Source organism: Eretmochelys imbricata, chromosome 1, assembly GCF_965152235.1.
Source record: "Eretmochelys imbricata isolate rEreImb1 chromosome 1, rEreImb1.hap1, whole genome shotgun sequence".
Classification (NCBI taxonomy): domain Eukaryota; kingdom Metazoa; phylum Chordata; order Testudines; family Cheloniidae; genus Eretmochelys; species Eretmochelys imbricata.
Genome location: NC_135572.1, coordinates 101849980 through 101870121, shown reverse-complemented (window position 1 = coordinate 101870121; position 20142 = coordinate 101849980). Strand labels below are relative to the sequence as shown.

At 40.4% G+C, this 20142-nt stretch overlaps 1 protein-coding gene across 1 annotated transcript in view; it reads left to right on the top strand.

Moving 5' to 3' along the window:
- Positions 1-12478, top strand: part of TMTC4 (transmembrane O-mannosyltransferase targeting cadherins 4) — a 57486-nt gene extending 45008 nt beyond the window's left edge. Inside the window, exons 12-18 of the mRNA XM_077807051.1 lie at positions 3845-3924; positions 4126-4233; positions 4338-4479; positions 5264-5378; positions 6484-6596; positions 11375-11444; positions 11966-12478. Of these exons, the coding sequence (XP_077663177.1) occupies positions 3845-3924; positions 4126-4233; positions 4338-4479; positions 5264-5378; positions 6484-6596; positions 11375-11444; positions 11966-12117 (780 nt within the window). The 3' untranslated portion in view covers positions 12118-12478. The remainder of the gene's footprint in view (positions 1-3844; positions 3925-4125; positions 4234-4337; positions 4480-5263; positions 5379-6483; positions 6597-11374; positions 11445-11965) is intronic.
- The last annotated feature ends 7664 nt before the right edge of the window (positions 12479-20142 follow it).

The following is a 20142-nucleotide window of genomic DNA, read 5'->3' as shown; positions in this document are numbered from 1 at the left end:
CTGACTTCAATTGTCTCCTTTATATTCATATTTGTTTACAGGGTCTTTGAAAACAACCTCACAGAAGGGGAAAGCATCACAGACTTTATGAAACTACAGTAAAGAACAAAATTGTCAGACACACAAATGAACATAATTTGTTGAGGAAGAGTCAACATGGTTTTGGTAAAGGGAAAACATGCCTCACCAATATACTACAATTCTTTGTCTACATGCTTGTTGACCCCCTCAAAGGGGATCCAGGGGATATAATGTACTTAGATTTTCAGAAAGCCTTTGACAAGGTCCCTCACCAAAGGCTCTTAAGCAAAGTAAGCAGTAATGGGATAAGAGGGAATCCATGGATTGGCAACTGGTAAAAAGATAGGAAACAAAGGGTAGGAATAAATGGTCAGTTTTCAGAATGGAGTGAGGTAAATAGTGGTGTCCCCCAGGGGTCTGTACTGGGACCAGTCCTATTCAACATATTCATAAATGATTTGGAAAAAGGGGTAAATAGTGAGGTGACAAAATTTGGCAAAACTACTCAAGATAGTTAAGTCCCAGGCAGACTGCGAAGAGCTACAAAAGGATCTCAAAACTGGGTGACTGGGCAGCAAAATGGCAGATGAAATTCAGTGTTGATAAATGCGAAGTAATGCACACTGGAAAACATAATCCCAACTATATGTATAAAATGATGGGGTCTAAATTAGCTGTTACCACTCAAGAAAGAGATGTTGGAATCATTGTGGATAGTTCTCTGAAAACAGCCACTCAATGTGCAGCGGCAGTCAAAAATGTGAACAGAATGTTGGGAATCATTAAGAAAGGAATACATAATAAGATATAATATTTTCTATTGCCTTTATAGAAATCCATGGTACGCCCACATCTTGAATACTGCATGCACGTGTGGTCGCCCCATCTCAAAAAAGATATATTGGAATTGGAAAAGGTTCAGAAAAGGGCACCAAAAATGATTAGAGGTATGAACGGCTGCCATATTAGGAGAGATTAATAAGACTGGGACTTTTCAGCTTCGAAAAAAGATGACTAATGGGGGAGATGATAGCGGTCTATAAAATCATGACTGGTGTAGAGAAAGTAAATAAGGAAGTGTTATTTACTCATAACACAAGAACTAGGGGTCACCAAATGAAATTAATAGGCAGCAGGTTTAGAACAAACACATTTTTCACACAATGCACAATACACAGTGAACCTGTGGAACTCTTTGCCGGAGGATGTTGTGAAGGCCAAGACTATAACAGGGTTCAAAAAAGAACTAGATAAATTCATGGAGGATAGGTCCATCAATGGCTATTAGCCAGGATGGGCAGGGATGGTGTCCCTAGCCTCTGTTTTCCAGAAACTGGGAATGGGCAATAGGGGATGGATCACTTGATGATTATCTGTTCTGTTCATTCCCTCTGGAGCACCTGGCATTGGCCACTGTTCGAAGACAGGATACTGGGCTAGGTGGACCTTTGGTCTGACCCAGTATGGCTGTTTTTATGTTTATTTAGAATATAAATAAAGTGTCCCCTTTTAATATCAGATTTGATCATTGATTTTCTTTCACGACTGAAAGGAAAGATGGTTGTACTCCTGAGCAGACATTACTTTGTTGGAGAAGGAATAAAATTTAGTATACCATATAACCCGTGTTCCAACTGAAGGATGTGTGAGGTTTTTTGTTTTTTTTAAAATAAAATGTCATATTGCCACTTTTACTGCCCTTTGCTGAAAAAACAGAGGAATCGGTTGGACAAAAACATTGCTTTTGGGTAGGGGAATAACATTGTTTCTCTCTCAAGCACTGTGTTTCAAGCACTGTGTATCATAGAATCATAGAATATCAAGGTTGGAAGGGACCTCAGGAGGTCATCTAGTCTAACCCCCTGCTCAAAACAGGACCAATCCCCAACTAAATCACCCCAGCCAGGGCTTTGTCAAGCCTGACCTTAAAAACTTCTAAGGAAGGAGATTCCACCACCTCCCTAGGTAACGCATTCCACTGCTTCACCACCCTCCTAGTGAAAAAGTTTTTCCTAATATCCAACCTAAACCTCCCCCACTGCAACTTGAGACCACTACTCCTCGTTCTGTCATCAGCTACCACTGAGAACAGTCTAGATCCATCCTCTTTGGAACCCCCTTTCAGCTAGTTGAAAGCAGCTATCAAATCCCCCCTCATTCTTCTCTTTCGCAGACTAAACAATCCCAGTTCCCTCAGCCTCTCCTCATAACTCATGTGTTCCAGTCCCCTAATCATTTTTGTTGCTCTCTGCTGGACGTTTTCCAATTTTTCCACATCCTTCTTGTAGTGTGGGGCCCAAAACTGGACACAGTACTCCAGATGAGGCCTCACCAATGTCCAATAGAGGGGAATGATCACGTCCCCCGATCTGCTGTCAATTCTCCTACTTATACATCCCAAAATGCCACTGGCATTCTTGGCAACAAGGGCACACTGTTGACTCATATCCAGCTTCTCGTCCACTGTAACCCCTAGGTCCTTTTCTGCAGAACTGCTGCCTAGCCATTCGGTCCCTAGTCTGTAGCGGTGCATGGGATTCTTCAGTATCAATCTACTGTACAACAGTATTCAGTTATATTGCCTGCTTGATACTTGTTTGTATTGATTTCCTAATCCCACTGGTATATTATGCAAAGATAACTATACAGGGTCAGATCTTTGGCTAGTATAAATTGGGGTAGCTCCATTAGCTTCAATGGTGCCGTGCTGGCTTATATCAGCTGTGCAGTAGACCCTCAGTATCTCTAAAATACTACAGTGTATTTTTAGATTACACCTTTCCAATCACCCAGCTCTTAGAGAGCAGTGTGCTGTTACACAGCTGTAAGGAATTTTTCTCTTAGAGCTATTAATATAAGATAATTACCTGTTAAGACTGGTAAAGGAGTGTTTGGGCATAATATAATAGGTCATTTCCAGTTAACATCTTGCTTTTAGTACTGATTTGACAATGAAATGCTACATCAGCTCATAAATGTTTAAACAGGAAACAAAAGTGCTCTTCTGGAGCATGCGTGCATATTCCCATTGAAGGCAGTTGTTTCTGAAGGCAGAATTTAAAATATTATAGTCTGTCGAATTATTAAAGGTTCGATTTTTTTTTTTCTGGCCGTCACCCAGGTGCACAGTGGGTAGGGGACAGTATCAGGAGCTCCCCTTGAGCACCAAACCAAGCAGAATTGCAACTCTGGGGCTCAGTGGCAGGAAGGTATTACTCTGTTCTTACTCCCGTTGGAAGACACAAGGGTGGCCAGAAAGCTGGTCCATGGGTCTCTTGTACAATGGCCAGCAAGCTGACTGGCTGGCAACATGGAAGAAGTAAGCTGTACTTCATCAATGTCTGTGTGTGCCTGGGAGCCTGTTGGTGCTCTTGCTGCCCTTTGAAATGGGCTATGCCTACATGGTGCAATCTAGCTGTTAATCAGGCTGGAAAATAGCTTCCCATTAATGTACCTCTTATTTCCCCCATCCTAAAAGGGATAATCTCATAAAGTGATGTGACTTCATTGCAATATCAGGAAGCAAAGAGACTTGCTAATCGTAGCTGGTATAAGTATCCCTACTTGTCCATTTCTTCGTCAGACTTTTTTGTGCCCTCTTCATGATAGTCCATATCTCAGGAACCAACTGGAACCTTTCCCATCCCTGACTGATAGCATGGGGGAAAGAAGTCTTAAAAGCGTGAAAAAAAGAAAAGTAGCCATTGAAAGGTTCAGCACTGAAAGCAATGAATTCTGATTTTGCAGCCAGAAACTGTAGCAACTTGGTCCCACGATATCTGACTGTCTGGAACATTTGGATAAATTTTATCTGTCTTTTCAGGTGCACTACAATGTTGGCAAAAACTTGGCTGATAAAGGCAACCAAACAGCTGCAATCAAATACTACAGGGAAGCTGTAAGGTATTTTCAATTTATTATTTCACTAAGCTATCCTAACAGTTATTTAATTTCTCAGGCATAGTAAGACTGAGAAAATGTTGACTTTGGGATTTCAGCTGCAAAATGTTGCAGTGTCACATAACTAATCATCCAGCTGAAAGGAAAGGGAATGACTACAGTACCTTGTTTCCCTACGAGTAACACATTTCTCTTATATTCTAGGTTGAACCCCAAATATGTACACGCCATGAACAACCTTGGAAATATCTTGAAAGAAAGAAATGAGCTCCAGGAAGCAGAGGGGCTGCTCTCCTTAGCTGTACAAATACAGTATGTTAAAAGAATGGCAAGCATTGTTGCATCAACTCACAACAAACAGTACAATGGGATCTTATATTCCATATGCTAAAATGTATTTTAAAATTATTGCCTAGGCCTGATTTTGCTGCTGCATGGATGAATCTAGGAATAGTACAGAATAGTTTAAGAAGGTTTGAAGAGGCAGAGCAAAGCTACTGGACTGCACTTAAACACAGGAAAAAATACCCAGATTGTTACTACAATTTAGGACGGTTGGTAAGTGTTTATTTTTTTTGTTTAATGAAATTGTGGCATATGATTAAAAAGTTATTTAAATTGTGATAAAGCAGAATTTACACTGAAAATCCAGCTATTGCTCAACACTGACAATAACTCAGATTTGCTTGAGTGTAGATTGTGGGTGATCTCATGTTTTATAACACCATCTCTTGTCAATCCCCAAGCTACCTCTCCCTCATCTACAAAAGAGGCATGCTTCCTGAGTTTCATTACTTTTTCATATAAAAACATACAAATACAAATATATTGGGGAAAAATCTAGCTTCTATGCTTCACAAAGCTGCCTTTTTCTCCAGGAGATAATTACTAGTCACTTTTCAAAATCTTGGCTTCAATTCTAAAAAAAATTAGTATATTTCAACAACCTGTTGTGTAACAGAGCTATACCAAAAAGAAAAAAAAGTTCAATGCAGATTGGTCTCAATATTTTATTTAGATTTAAAAAAAAATGTGTATGCCCATCCTTTTCCTCTAGGCACATGTATATCTAAAAACCATAAACAAGTCATACCAGAAAAGCAAAAGGAAAATATGAATTTTTCATAAAAAGGGATTATCTCTAAAGATTTAAAAATACCACCGCTCTTCAATGCACCCTTGTCTGCTGAATGGGATAGCATTCTGATACTACATACATGTTTCAGAAAAGACCTTGGGGAACAATGAACAAGACACATGAGTATCTCTGTACCATCTTTAGCATGAACTTTATGACAAAAGTAAAGCAGGATGTAATTACTGTGGATTGCCTTACTTTCAGTATGCAGATTTGAATCGCCACATAGATGCATTGAACGCATGGAGAAATGCTACAGTTCTGAAACCAGAGCATAGTTTGGCTTGGAACAACATGATTATATTGCTTGATAATACAGGTACAGTATATTAATGGTTTTGATGCTTACTTACATAACAGCTCTTATAAACCTTGAAGCTAGCAAAAATACCAACCTGGCTCAGAGACTTTTAGGGATGTTTATGAAAAAAAAAATGGAGGATGCCTGGACATCTCTCTCCCCTGCTCCCCTCACCCCAAAGAAACCAGGACCTCTCTCTCCTCACTCCCTAGAAAAACAGGGATCTCTTTCCCGCCCCTTCCTGTCTGTGGCCAAGGTGGGGGCCTGCCCCCCACCACTGTGTCCCCGACTTCTACCCCCAAACAGGGAGAAAAGGAGAATTGGCACTAGGAAAGCTGCCCTCCTAGGTCACCTAGGGCCCATAATTACCTTGGTCAATTCCAGGTGTGGACCTCCTTCCCAAGAGGATGATACTCTTTCTTTTCTCCCTCCTCTCCTGCTCCTCCTCTTCCTCTCCCACAGCCTGTGCAGTGAGGGTCTGATAGGAAGCAAATCACTGCAAGTGTCAGTGGAATTTGGGGTCCTGGATTCACCACCCAAGCCACAGGCTGTGTGTTGCGCTCTAACTGCTCTGTATGCTAGTGTGCTCTAGGTAGCTAGTGCGCATTAACATAGTCTGGCAGGCTCCACGTGGGGCAGTTAGAGTGCAACACACAGGCTGTGGCTTGCGTGCTGAATCCAGTCAGGCAATAAAAATTCCCGCAACCAGTTCTTGACTTTTACTAAAAATAGCCTGGTTGGGGAGGAGGCACAACAGCGCTGCCGGGGCTTGCAGCTGTTCCAGCCCCATTGCTAGTCCTGTGGCAGGGGCTGACTACCACTGCTCCTGCCCCAGGGGGAGAGGGCTGACCCAACCCAACCCCATCCCACCCCAGCTGCTGCTCTGGTGGCCGGGGACTGCTGTTCCGGCGGCCCTGGGAATGGCAGCTGCTCCAGTCCTGCCCCAGAAGAAGTCCCGGAGGTCCCAGAAAGTCACGGAATCCGTGGCCTCTGTGACAGAATCATCGCCTTATTTATAATACAGTATACATATGCTCACAGTGTGGAAGTAGCTAAAATATTAGCTATGTTAAAAGTTATCTTTTCTTTCCCTTCTCTCCTTCGTCACGCTATGGGCTCCCAGGGAATTTAGCACAAGCCGAAGCAGTTGGAAGAGAGGCCCTGGAACTGATACCTAATGATCATTCTCTTATGTTTTCTTTGGCAAACGTACTGGGAAAATCACAGAAATATAAGGTATGTAAAGGGGGAAGTGATCTGAATGTTTGCATTTAAAAGTGAAATCTGTGGGAGGAAGGCACTGGACTGTGACTCAGCAGTTCAGGGTTCAGTGTCACACTGCCACAGAACTCCTGTGAGACATTGGGCAAGATACTTAATCTCTCTGTGCCTCAGTTTCCCAAATGTAAAATAAAGATAATTCCTTAACACCCATTGTGTCATGAGAATAAATCTGTAAATACTTGGGGGCATCCAATCACTGTGGTGTGTACTTTGAAAGAGAGCCAGATAATGAATTTAAGTCTGTAGATAGGACAGGACCGAAAGAACCAACCAGTCCTTGTACTTGGATATAAAGAAAACTTCTGCAAATAAGGGGGTAAACACAATTCATCTGGTAAGTGTTAGACATTTGTTTCTGAAAAGTAATTGACTGCCGCATGTAATGAGAATCAGTCTCTTGATTACATATTCTCATCAGTATTTGCCACGATTCCTACAGCATGAAGGAGAAATAAAGTGCACATTAACAGGAGACTACATAATGGAAGGGCAGCAAGGAAAAAATGCAATTAACTTTTCCATTTGGTCTCATTTTCTGTAATGGGTAGTTTAGGAGCAAGCTATCAAAGTCAACTCATGCATCTGTGGAGTGTTTTGTAAATGGATCAGCAGTGGCACACAGCTCTACATATGTGTCACAAAGGGTTTGAGTTATGTTTGCTTGTTAATGAGCCAAAAGTTAGTCTTATTTTGTGGAATCACTTACCAAGAATAAGCCACCTACTGTGAATAACTGTAGTTGTCCTCACTGCCTCTATATTCATCCTCCTCATCTGCAATGTAAGTGACAGGAAGAGATGTATAATCTGGAAGCTTTTTGAATTCCTCATATAAAAAATGTTTGCTCCACTAAGATCCTTTGATTTGTAGCAATAATATAGCACTGAAGTAACATCCTGAATATATCTTGAATGAGAAGCATTTATGACCTCTAGACCTTTCAGGATAGAAATATATATTTTTTTTTTCACCGATTACAGTGTCAGGTGATATTTATCTCCATTTTCTTGCCCTTTTCCAGGATGATGAAACCGAGCCATGTATCTAAGCTATCAAGTTTGCTGTAGTTGTCACAGGAGAAATGCACTTTCAGAGAGGACTTAAAAGAAAAGAGGGGAGTTGCTTTGATGACCAGCTCAGGAAAGTCATTCTGTTTGGAGTGGGGTAGTATGGAAGAAATTACAGAGATGGTTGTGGGAGAAAATGGGGCTCTGAGATTAGCATTGTTAGTGGAGTGGAGGGAACCAGAAAGTGGTAGTGGGAGAGAATGTGATGAGAAGCTCAGTATGATCAGTGAGGAAGTGTGGAGTTATGTAGGGCCTTAAAAGGCACTAACAGGCAACTTGAACTTGATGTGGTGTAGCAGGGGATAGCAAATGGAGAGATTCAAAGAAGGGACTGATGAGGTTTGTTCAATAGGGAAGGAAAATGATCTTAGCAGCTACGTTCTGAATGGACTGGAGGGGAGGAATGTAGGCATCAGGAAGGCTAGGGATCAGTAGGTTACATGGGAGATGATGAGAGCCTCGACAAGAGTTCTAGCTGTAAGGACAGAGAGAAAGGGATGTATCTCCGAGATCTCTTCTAGGGAAAAGATTCAAGATTAGAATGTGTCAAGTGCCTAGACATGTTGAGTGAAATTTGTGTTGGGGAGAAAGATTAAATGATGATATGGCTTCCAGCACTTAATGGATAGATATTCTCATAAATAATGTGTCTGCATAAGGATTGTGAAGGTGTCAGTTCTGCCCTTGAAGCACACTAAGCATGTTTTTTCAATCCATATTCCTTTTGAAGCAGTCTATTGATTTGGAAATGTCTTGCCAGCTTGAAAGCTAGGTTTTCTTTCAATATGACTGCAGCAATGTTCCCTGTAGTTTCAAATTCACTATGCATTTTTCCAGAACGGATGACTTACAGAAATGTAACTCCTAAGCATACGGAAGATGGAACTTCTTAATTGAGACCTGGTTTTAGCAAATTAGTTTCCCTTCCTTTTTGAAATGAACAAAGCAACTACAGATCTCGGAAGCTCTCTAATGCTTTGAAACTGTGTGTATATTATATGTTTATCCACAGTGTTTTTGTTCTAGAAATACAAGATGTTAGCCCCATTGGCTAATTCAGTGGGTCTCCATATTTGAGGTAAAAACAAACTCGTTTTGTGCTGCAACTCTGGCAGCAGATGGAATATGCAACATGCTTTTTTCAAAGCCTTTGCTACACACAGTGCTGCAAGTATCCTGACAACATTAAATTTAAAGATTTGGCTGTCCAGACCAACTGAAATATTGCCCAGTGTACTGAAATGTTTATTTAATGCAATGGGATATTCTTCAAACTGCCTTTAATCATCTGATGCTCGTCGACTAACTGCTGAGCAAAGCAATGGCAATAAAATCTTTTCAATAAGTATGTGCCAGAAGGCATATGGTAATGGGAGTCAGCTGCAAACGTGTTTTATTAAGTTTTCTGGAGAACACCATGCACAATAACTGTACTCTATAATACTTGGATAGAGGAGGAGTGAGTTCCTGTGTTTGTTGCTCCTACTGTGTGGCTGATGACAGTTTATTGAAAGACTGGGTTAACTGGGCAGCAGCTTATCTGTGCACTCTGATGGCTGTATCTTCACAATGGAAAAAGTAGAAGTCTACTTTTTAACTAAAATCTTAGAATTTCCAGCATATTGGATAATGCAGCAAAGATTGCAGCAAGATTCCAACATTGTGGGAAGTGTGACTTTATTAATCTTTAACTTTTTTCCTGCTTCTGCTGTTAGGGCAAGTTTGTTTGGAGGATTTTGCTGTGTGTGTATGTGTAATGAACTTGGAGACAGATGGAGATGCCAGTCCTGCCACCAAAGGCCTGTTTTCCCCACTTGAGAGAATTCAGATGCATGGTTCAGTAGCTTGTTCCCATGTAAGGATAGAGTAGGCCTTCATGGCTGTGGTTTATAAAACTTTTCTCACAGGACAGCCTGTATTTGGTTTTTGGGCCTAAGATGTCAAGGCCTCTTACACCAGACAATCATCTAGGAAGTGGTGGCCTTTCCTGAGGTGCACTGGACTTTAACTGTGCATTAGGGTATGCCTACACAACAGCTGGAAGGTACAATTCCCAGCGTGGGTAGACTTAGACATACGTGCTAGCTCTGCTCAAGCTAGCACCAAAAAATAGCAATGTGGCTGAGATAGCCCAGGCGGTGCCTTGGGCGAGCTGCCAAATACATACCCAGGGGGTTGGGCGGGATTATACTCTTGCAGCTTTCCCAAACTAGTGGCCATGCTGCGGCAGCTACGCTGCTATGTTGAATGCTCCAGTTATCAAGGCCTCTTACACCAGACAATCATCTAGGAAGTGGTGGCCTTTCCTGAGGTGCACTGGACTTTAACTGTGCATTAGGGTATGCCTACACAACAGCTGGAAGGTACAATTCCCAGCGTGGGTAGACTTAGACATACGTGCTAGCTCTGCTCAAGCTAGCACCAAAAAATAGCAATGTGGCTGAGATAGCCCAGGCGGTGCCTTGGGCGAGCTGCCAAATACATACCCAGGGGGTTGGGCGGGATTATACTCTTGCAGCTTTCCCAAACTAGTGGCCATGCTGCGGCAGCTACGCTGCTATGTTGAATGCTCCAACTTGAGCGGAGCTAGCATGTCTGTCTGTCCGCACTTACCTACACCCGCAGACTCAAGGAACACGAAACGTACCACTTACAGCTGGCCTTTTCTCTCTACGTCTTTTGCCTGGGAACTGAGCTAGAGACTGTCCAAGAATCTAAAATGTACAGCAGCACAGAAACTACCTAAAATTACCCTTCTAAAATACCTGAACTTAACTTTTTTTTTTAACCATGATGATTTTTAACAAGGATTCTCTGGACACAGAGCAAAGGTCTCTACACTGGCAGCTAGCATGGGGAAGACAAAACTTGAAGTGGTTAAGAAACTGACCAGATTCTTATAATCTTGGCTCTGAACATTTGGTGCCATGAGAGGCCTTTGCTTTTCTAAAAGGTTCCCAGATGTCATCAGTGCTGCGGGCACATCCCACAAGTGGGAATATTCAGAGGACACTTGCAGATGTAGTGATTTTTTTTTCAGTGATTTGTAGTTTTTATATTTTAAAGTAGAGGTACTGTTCCTCAATGTGGATTATATTCAGACCTCAGCTTCAGATGTGTTTACTGTAACTGTGTGTTAATAAAATTAAGAAGTGGTTAATTTTTAGAACAGTGGGAAGAATGACAGGTTTCAGAGTAACAGCCATGTTAGTCTGTAACTTAAAGGCAAAAGCTTTTGCTGAAAACTTAAAAACAGTATAAAATAGAACATTATCTTGGGCCAATAACAAGCAGGGAAAACTTCTACCTAAAAGGTGAATATTTTGAAACATTAGGAATATTGGGAAATTTGATTAAAACGTACACTGCTTTGCAAACTTAACCATAGTGGGTACTGCTAGTTGCCTGCTACAATAGTAGAAGCCTGTGATATGTTGGTGCTTGTGTAGTTTATATTTAGTGGAGGCTGCAGCCACCAAAGAGCAACAGGTTCAGACAGTGTTCTATATAACATTGTGGGGAGGTAATGTATTGTATAGAAGAAAAAATATGGCTACAACTCTAATACAATTTGTGAAGTCTTTGTGGTGCTTGGGTGCACTTTGCATTTTGTGTACTACATGAGTAACCTATACTGTTGACATCTTCTTCCAAATTATTCAGGAATCTGAAGCTTTGTTCCTCAAGGCAATTAAAGCCAATCCAAATGCAGCCAGTTATCATGGTAATTTGGGTAAGAACCTTTCTAACTCCTCAAGAGCAAACTTTTATCAAATGTGCTGTTTGTTCCCTTATGTTCACTGTGTATAAAAAGAAGTTTTGAGACTGTTCCTGCTGGGTGGATTTCTGTTCTGACTAATTTCTAGAAAGCCATCAAGGAAATGGGGCATCAAAAACTAAAAGCTGTCACATGGTATGATAGATCAGATAGGTTGAACGTAGTAGTCCAGAGATGGCAGAACTTCAGTGGCTGCAAATTGATTCATTTGAGCTATGCTTGTAAATCTTTATGAGCTCATATAAATACAGTAATTTATGGCTACAACATATTTCATTCCTCCATCATTCCATGGCTGGTTCTTTCCCCAAGCTCTGCTCCTGCAGCTGGCAGAAGAACAAACTACTACTGTGCCACTAACCAGCAAAAAAAACACTTTATTGGAAACAAATGCTTTAATGTTGTTTTCCAAGCGATTGGCAATTTGCACATTATTCAACAATACTGCTAATGAAAACTACTCATTGCTGTTTCAGCTGTGCTTTACCATCGCTGGGGAAATCTTGACTTAGCCAAGAAACACTATGAAGTCTCTCTGAAGCTTGACCCTGCTGCACCTGGGACCAAGGAAAACTACAGCCTCTTAAAAAGAAAACTGGAACAATTGCAAAAGAAAGGCAATGTCTGATGTTTCTTTTTAGGCTGTCAGCGCATGCTGTATACCTTTAATGTTACAGGGCTACTTTTAACCATTTAAGGGATTCAGTCACAGAGTTTTAAAAATAATAGTTACAGCACCACTAATGCACACTCAAATGCTTGATTTGGTCTTACATTGGAAATGTATCTTTTTTTTTTCAGTTGACTCAACTGTAGATTCTAAAATTTCAGCTCAAGAATGTTCTTTTCTGTTTTTGTTTTTTGAAATCTTTAACTGTTTTTAAAGCCCATTAAATACACTGACATGGGTATGTGAAATTTAATGTAGTGTGGAGTTTCACAACACTACTTCACAACACTATAAGTAAATAGAAAGTTTATTTTCATATGCAGTTGACTCATTCATCTGACTTTTAGTATCAGTGTAGAATACTAAAATGGAGAAAGTGACTCTGAAGAAATGGCACTGTCCTACTTGAAAATGGGATCCCTTACACGTATGCAGAGTCATAGATATTCACTTCAGAGAGTGAAGTGGATTCCAGTCTATATAGCACATCAACAGAATGGTTAATCATTACAATTGTAGGTCCAAATTCTGACTAAGTTTGTGCCTGTGCAAACCCGTTGACAGCAATGGGGTTGGCAAAGGTGTAAATGAGGCCACAATTTGACAAGCATAGGGTTATCAGCCCTATGTGATGGTGCACTCGGTCAAGGTGGAAGGACTCCAGGGACAGAAAGTCTTCCCAGAACAATGTAGTGGTACAAGTGGGCAGCACTGACTAAGGAGTGAGTGTGGCCGTGGTACAGGAGGTGCACTGATGCAGCCTTTTCCCAGTCAGCCTCTGCTGGCAGGACTCCCCTAGCAGCCATTAAAATGGTCTTAACTCTTGTGGCAGGATGGTGGGGCAAACACAGTCAACCCTATGCCCCGGGTTAATTCTTATCTTCTTGGGCATAGCAACTCCCACTGGTTCAGGAAGTTGCAACTTGGAGTTCCTGCATCAGGGATGAACCAAGCACAAAGCCACAAAGAAAATGACCTGCAGAATCCCTTCTACTGGCACATGAACCATAAGAAATCCAAATTCGCTTTCAGATCTCAGGGTGATTTCGCTGAAGTGGCAATTAGGGGAAAAAAGCATCTTTTTAATTTATAAACACAGAAATATTATATGGAAATGACTGAGACATTTGTACAGCACCACTTTTGGAGTATGCTGCACTTTAAACTAGGGTTTTGAGTTAACTCATACGATTAACTCAAAAAAATTGCGATTAATGGTGGTGTTCTGTTAAACAATAGAATACCAATTGAAATGTATTAAATATTTTTGGATATTTTTGTACATTTCCAAATATGTTGATTTCTATTATAACACAGAATACAAAGTGTACAGTGCTCACTTTATAATATGATTTTTATTACAAATATTTGCACTGTAAAACGATAAACAAAAGAGATGGTATTTTTCAAATCACCTCATACAAGTACTGTACTGCAATCTTTGTCATGAAAGTGCAACTTTTAAAGTCTGCTGCAGTTTCCACGGTATGCATCTGATGAAGTGAGCTGTAGCTCACGAAAGCTCATGCTCAAATAAATTGGTTAGTCTCTAAGGTGCCACAAGTACTCCTTTTCTTTTTGCGAATACAGACTAACACGGCTGTTACTCTGAAACCTGTTACAAATGTAGATTTGTGTTACATAACTGCACTCAAAAACAAAACAATCTAAAACTTTAGAGCCTACAAGTCCACTCAGTCCTACTTCTTGAGCCAATTGCTAAGACAAACAAGTTTGTTTACATTTACGGGAGATACTGCTGCCTGCTTCTTATTTACAATGTCACCTGCAAGTGAGAACAGGCCTTCGCATGGGACTTTTGTAACCAGCATTGCAAGGTATTTATTTATGTGCCAGATATGCTAAACATTCATATACCCCTTCATGCTTTGGCCACCATTCCAGAGGACGTGCTTCGATGCTGCTGATGCTCATTTAAAAAAAAAATGCTTTTAATTAAATTTGTAACTGAACTCCTTGGGGGAGAATTGTATGTCTCCTGTTCTGTTCTGTCTGCATTCTGCCATATATTTCATGTTATAGCAGTCTCAGATGACCCAACACATGTTTGTTTTAAGAATACTTTCACAGCAGATTTGACAAAATGCAAAGAAGGTACCAATGTGAGATTTCCAAAAATAGCTACAGCACTGGACCCAAGGTTTAAGAATCTGAAGTGCCATCCAAAATCTGAGAGGGACGATGTTTGGAACATGTTTTCAGAAGTCTTAAAAAAGCAACACTCCGATGCGGAAACTACAGAACCCAAACCATCAAAAAAGAAAATTAACCTTCTCTTGGTGGCATCTGACTCAGATGATGAAAACGAAGATGCGTAGGTCCGCTCTACTTTGGACCGTTATCAAGCAGAACCCGTCATCAGCATGGATGCATGTCCCCTGGAATGGTGGTTGAAGCATAAAGGGACATACGAATCTTTAGTGCATCTGGCATGTAAATATCTTGTGATGCTGGCTACAACAGTGCCACACAAACGCCTGTTCTCACTTTCAGGTGACGTAAAAAAGAAGCGGGCAGCATTTTCTCCTGCAAATTGTAACCAAACTTGTTTGTTTGAGCGATTGGCTGAAGTAGGACTGAATGGACTTGTAGACTTTAAAATTTTACATGGTTTTATTTTTAAATGCAGTTATTTTTGTACATAATACTACATATGTAAGTTCAACTTTCATAATAAAGAGATTACTTGTATTAGGTGAATTGAAAAATACTATTTTGTTTTTTACAGTGCAAATACTTGTAATCAAAAATAACTATAAAGTGAGCACTGTACTCTTTGTATTCTGTTGTAATTCGAATATATTCTATTCAATTCAATGTGTTTGAAAATGTAGAAAACATCCAAAAATATTTAAATAATAGTAAAATACCATTTAACAGTGTGATTAATTGTGGTTAATTTTTTAATCGCTTGACAGCCCCACTTTAAACTTTTAATTAGCAGCACAGAGGAGGGAGTCAAATGCTGTTCGTGTGCTGGTATTTACATAGCTCAACATAATGTTGCTGCTTCTGTAAATATTTATCTTTTTAAAAAGAAAGTGGAAAAACAATCTATTGGATGTGAGAATTGAGAGATTTGACCTCCTCTCCATGTTCCTGCATTCTGTATTTTTTTTTCCATAGGAAGAAATTGATTCATGCAACATTTGCAACTTTCTTAACTTGTGTGGTAATATTGTACAGGCAGTTCTGATATATTCTTAATATACCACTCACCTAAATATGAAACTGTTTAAAATGTAAGGCAAATGTCTGCCATAGTACAGAATATTGCATGATCTTGCCCTTCTGAATATCATGTAAATGTTTTACATCTACCGTACTCTACTTTTTAAATGTTTTGCTTGGAAAAGAGTGCCACATTTGGAACTAAAATACAAGTGGCAAGTTTTTATAGATTTTTATATTCTGTCCTACAGCTCAGCCTAATATGCATCAAATGTAGAAGGCATTGTGTTAAATAGGCTTCTAGACCAAAAAAAAAAGGATTTTGCTATGGAAACTAGTTTCTAGCAGACAAAAGAAATGACTTCACAAAAACAAGCCATATTGGTTTATTCACAATGTCTGTTGTAATTGAGTTCTAAATTATTATTCTTGTCATGTAGTTCACATGTATGATCATCCTTATTGGCATGTACTGTTTGTTTTGGATTAATCCAGTAGATCAATATTATACTTAGGGCATGAAAACTCTGCATTTCATTATGCAGTAAACCCATTACACGCACTTGTCTGGGGATGCTGATTTGTCCTCCTACTCTGAGTTTCTGATGGATTGGGCCTCCTATTTTGTACTCTTAGTATTTTAAAATGTTTATTTACTCTTCTAGTAGCAACCCCATGATCTCTTCTTGATTTATATTCAGGCTATTTAATATCACTTAACTTTTTATTGGTCTTCATTGTTTTAATTTATAATTAATTATTTAGTGCAATAAAAATGAAAGGTAATCACTTATATCAATTTAATAGCAATGGTACACTTTTAGCAGAGTATGTCGGAGCTCAACTGGCTTCTGAAGAACTAATGTACAAGATTCTGTTTATATAAAATACCCCATAAATCTTTCAAGAACACTAAATATCTTCCACTTCATGCTCTCAAACAACTTAGTAATGCAACTCATTCAATGTATTAGGCCTATTAAAGTATTTATGAATTTACCTTTTAAAAATGTTTAATTTTCCACACCTGGTAACTAACTCCTGAGTCAGTATAGAAAATATTGCCTGCAAGAGAAAAAAGATGTAAAGAGAGGGGTTTCACAGGAAGGAGATTTTATAAGCTTAGACCCATTTGTTTTTTAATAATTTTTCTTTCCACTATTGCTAATTGATAATATCAATATAGAATATTACTATTGCTAATTTCTCCTTGCCCAGCTGATCAATCCTTTCCTATTTGATTATGCAGTGAAGTCATAAATCTATATTTGTTACATTGTATTAATTTCCATAGCAATAGATTGTGAGGTCACAAGTGCTTGGTCACTTCACTGTTCACTCATTTAAACAAAATTACGAAAAAAGAGCAAAGGTAGGCAGCATGCTCCAATGGATAAAGCACAAGATTAGACATAGGGTCTGTACGCTACTGCTACTGTTAATCACTGTAATTTTGATTTACTCACATGTGGAAACCTTTCAAAAGCATCCACTAACTTTGAGAGCCTCTATTTTTGAGTGTTCAACTTCTCATATTTACGGCCTGACTGTCGGGATGTGCTGAGCACGTGCTGTTCCTGTTGATTTTAACTGCAACTGTATTTAGTATATCTGAAGATCAAGCCCTAGGTGTCTGTTTGGACATTGTGAAATTGAGGCACTCAACTTTTGAAAATGTTGGCTTTACTGTCTCCCAGCTATACTGTATGCATCTGTAAAATTGGAACCAACTACATTTGTTCGGCACCTCTGTAAAAATAGTTGTGATCTAAGGATGAAAACCTCTTTATTTAATATAAAAAATGACTAGCCAAATGAATTGGTTTGTGTACATATTCTCCCCATGCTACAACATCAGGCTCGTAAGATACATATAGTTCCTACAATTCATTATAACAATGAAAGAATCTCAGAAGAATTTGAATCATATCAAAGCATCCCACACAGCCAACTATACCTGTGATACGAAGTCATTTTCCATCTTCATGTGCAGTTGTTCTTTCCTTGCAAGGAAATCCCCTACTGGTTAAAGTTTCTTCAGACTTAACTCCTCTTCCTGTCCTCTTCAACTAGTCTCCTGAGCCTGAGGTCTGGATTCCTGAAACTCCTGGTGTTTCATCTTTATGGGTACACATCCTTATTGTGTGTGTCCCTTGCATCAAGAATCCTACAAGTATTGTTGAGCTCAGGCTGAATGTGATATGAGCAACAGGTACACCTGGGGAGGTCAGATGGCAACAGTAACTGGATGAGGGAATGAGATTGTAAAAGACAAGTGAAGGAAGAAAGAAATCAAAGTTTGGGGTTGTCTTGTGTGGAGGTTTGTTACGGGGGGGATGGGGTTACTGTTCATACAAAGGTTTGGCTACCCAAAAGAATCGCAAGTTCAGACTAGGAGAGTTTATTTTCTGAACTAGTATTATCTATTGCTAGGTTATATATGATCATGTTGTATTTTAGTAAAGTTGTCATTTATTTCATTGTGTCCAGTTTTACACTAGTTTAAAAGTAATCAAGCAGATAACTGTAAATCTGTAAAGCTCTTGATGGGTTTTTTTTTTAGTTTAAAACCCTGTCCTTTGGAATTCCAAGCTCTAAACTGTAGCATATTGCTAAAAGAATAAAATGTTTGAATTAAAAACATCTATTTTATTTAGATGTTGATTCCTTTGTGCATACCAGGTTTCCAACAAGCATAGCTACGTCTGCTGATTCAAACATGATCCTCATTTTCAGTGAGTGAGCAGTACTTGTATTTTCAAAGTCCTTTAGATGAATCTCTTAAATGTGCCCTCTACTAACAAATCTTTTGTAATATGAAAGACCATAATCCACTAGGAATGAAAGTGAGAATACAAATGAAATTTGCTATAGCATAAAGGTTAAGTACTGTACACCTGCTACTTTTAAAGACACAAATACCTGTAGCTGCATGACTCATGTACTGGAGGATTGATTGTACTGTTAGCAAAATGCATTGCCGTGTTGTGGCATAGGTGTTTGGTATGTCAGTGTATGGTATATTAGAAATGATTCATGGCTTATTAAATTATGGGGTTTTGTAGAAATCTGGTCACAAGAAATTTGAAATCCGTGGCTTTGAATTTGATGCTGATATCTGAACTCTTCTTTCTTGATGTACTGTTAATGATCTGAGTTGCAAATAGTTATTCCAATTTACAAAGTTTCAACCAAGAAAGACGCAAACATTTGTAATAAAGCCCAGTAATAAATCTGCATTTTTGCTATCATGCTACTGAGATTTTATTTTTGCTTGTAATTAAATAAGTGGTGTGTTTATCTGAAGCAGGATGCAAAATGTGCTAGGCACTATAGAAAAATATGACATCAGAAGACATGGTCCCTGACCTGGTGTGCTTACAATCAAAGGCCCTGATTCTGCAAACATTTACACTTGATTAATTTTTATGATTGTGAGTAGTCTCACTAAGATTAAATGGGGCCTAAAAAAAAAGACAGAGCAATCAGCCTGGGTGGAGGGGAAAGTGCAGCAAATGTTAGTTCCAACTTTAAAAATAATTATATAACACTATCCACATGTACTCTTCCCAGCCATTGTTAATTCATTGTGGTTAAAATTCACAAGGGGGATTTAGGTACCACTAACATTCACAAGCCTAAGTTCAGCTGCTGCTTAAACTTATAGGCACCTAAATTTCCACCATTAAAGTCCCTGAGGTGTCTACATTTTGGTCGGTAGGCATGCATGCAACCACCTAAATCTTCACACCACTCAGCAGCTTGGCATGTAATTCATGCCTAAAGTCCAGCTGGATTCTACAACTAGGTATCCCCTATCTTGTCTTAGGGACCAGATCACATAGGCATGCTCAGTTATATCTAAACCCTTACAAAAGCAGCTGCTGCTGCCGGTGGGTACCTGCATTTGAAATATTGATCTTTTAGGCTGCTGCCCTATGGGCATTTCTGCAGAAATACTAGTGGGGTGTTAGGCTACTGCTGAAACACGGGAGGTATATGGTTGCTAGAAAAAGGTAGGCAAGGTTAAAAAGATTACTTCACAGCACTGTTGGCAGGGGAGGCTGGGCCTATGCTGCCTGCCTGGGATGGGAAGAAGAGTGGCACAGCTGTTTTCTCCCTTGCTGCTACTTGAACTACCTCAGGTACTGCTCCTGGGGAACTGAGCTCATCAAAATAAACTTTGACTTGATCAAAATTTCCCTCTAACCGTACAGCTCCTGAGCGTGGGGCTATCACATCACTAAAGCCCCTGCCCTTGGAGGGCTGTGCGCGCTTCCTCTCCTCTGCAGTTTTTGGCAGCTACTTCCCAAACAGACCAGCTCGCCTAGGAGCTAAAAGGTCGGCGAGGTGGCTTCAGATGCCTGTGGGCTGGATGGGAGGGGGAACTCTCTGGGGCCACAGCTGCAGAGAAGGGCTTCGGGCTGGCCTGTTTCTGCTCCTGTCTCGCTTTGGGAACCTATAGGAGGGCAGTGGGCCGCTGCAGGTGTTTTTCTGTACGAAGGAACCTTCCCCTTTACTCCGCCTAGGAGCTCGTTTCGCTCTTCGCACGTGGGGCAGCGCTAGGTGGAGACGCTGCTTAAGCCAGGAGGAGCCAGCCAGGCTCAGGGCCCCTTCCCCCGGCAGCGGGCGGCTGCGTGGGGGGCCAAGGCGCGCAAAGCAGCAGATGCAGCATCACACGCGCTCCGGTCCCCGGCCGCGCCGCTGAGATGCTCCGCTGTTGGGGGGCGGGGCGGCTGCAGGGCAGCGCCACGTGCAGCCAGACGCGAGGGGCGCTCGGAGGCCGCGCGC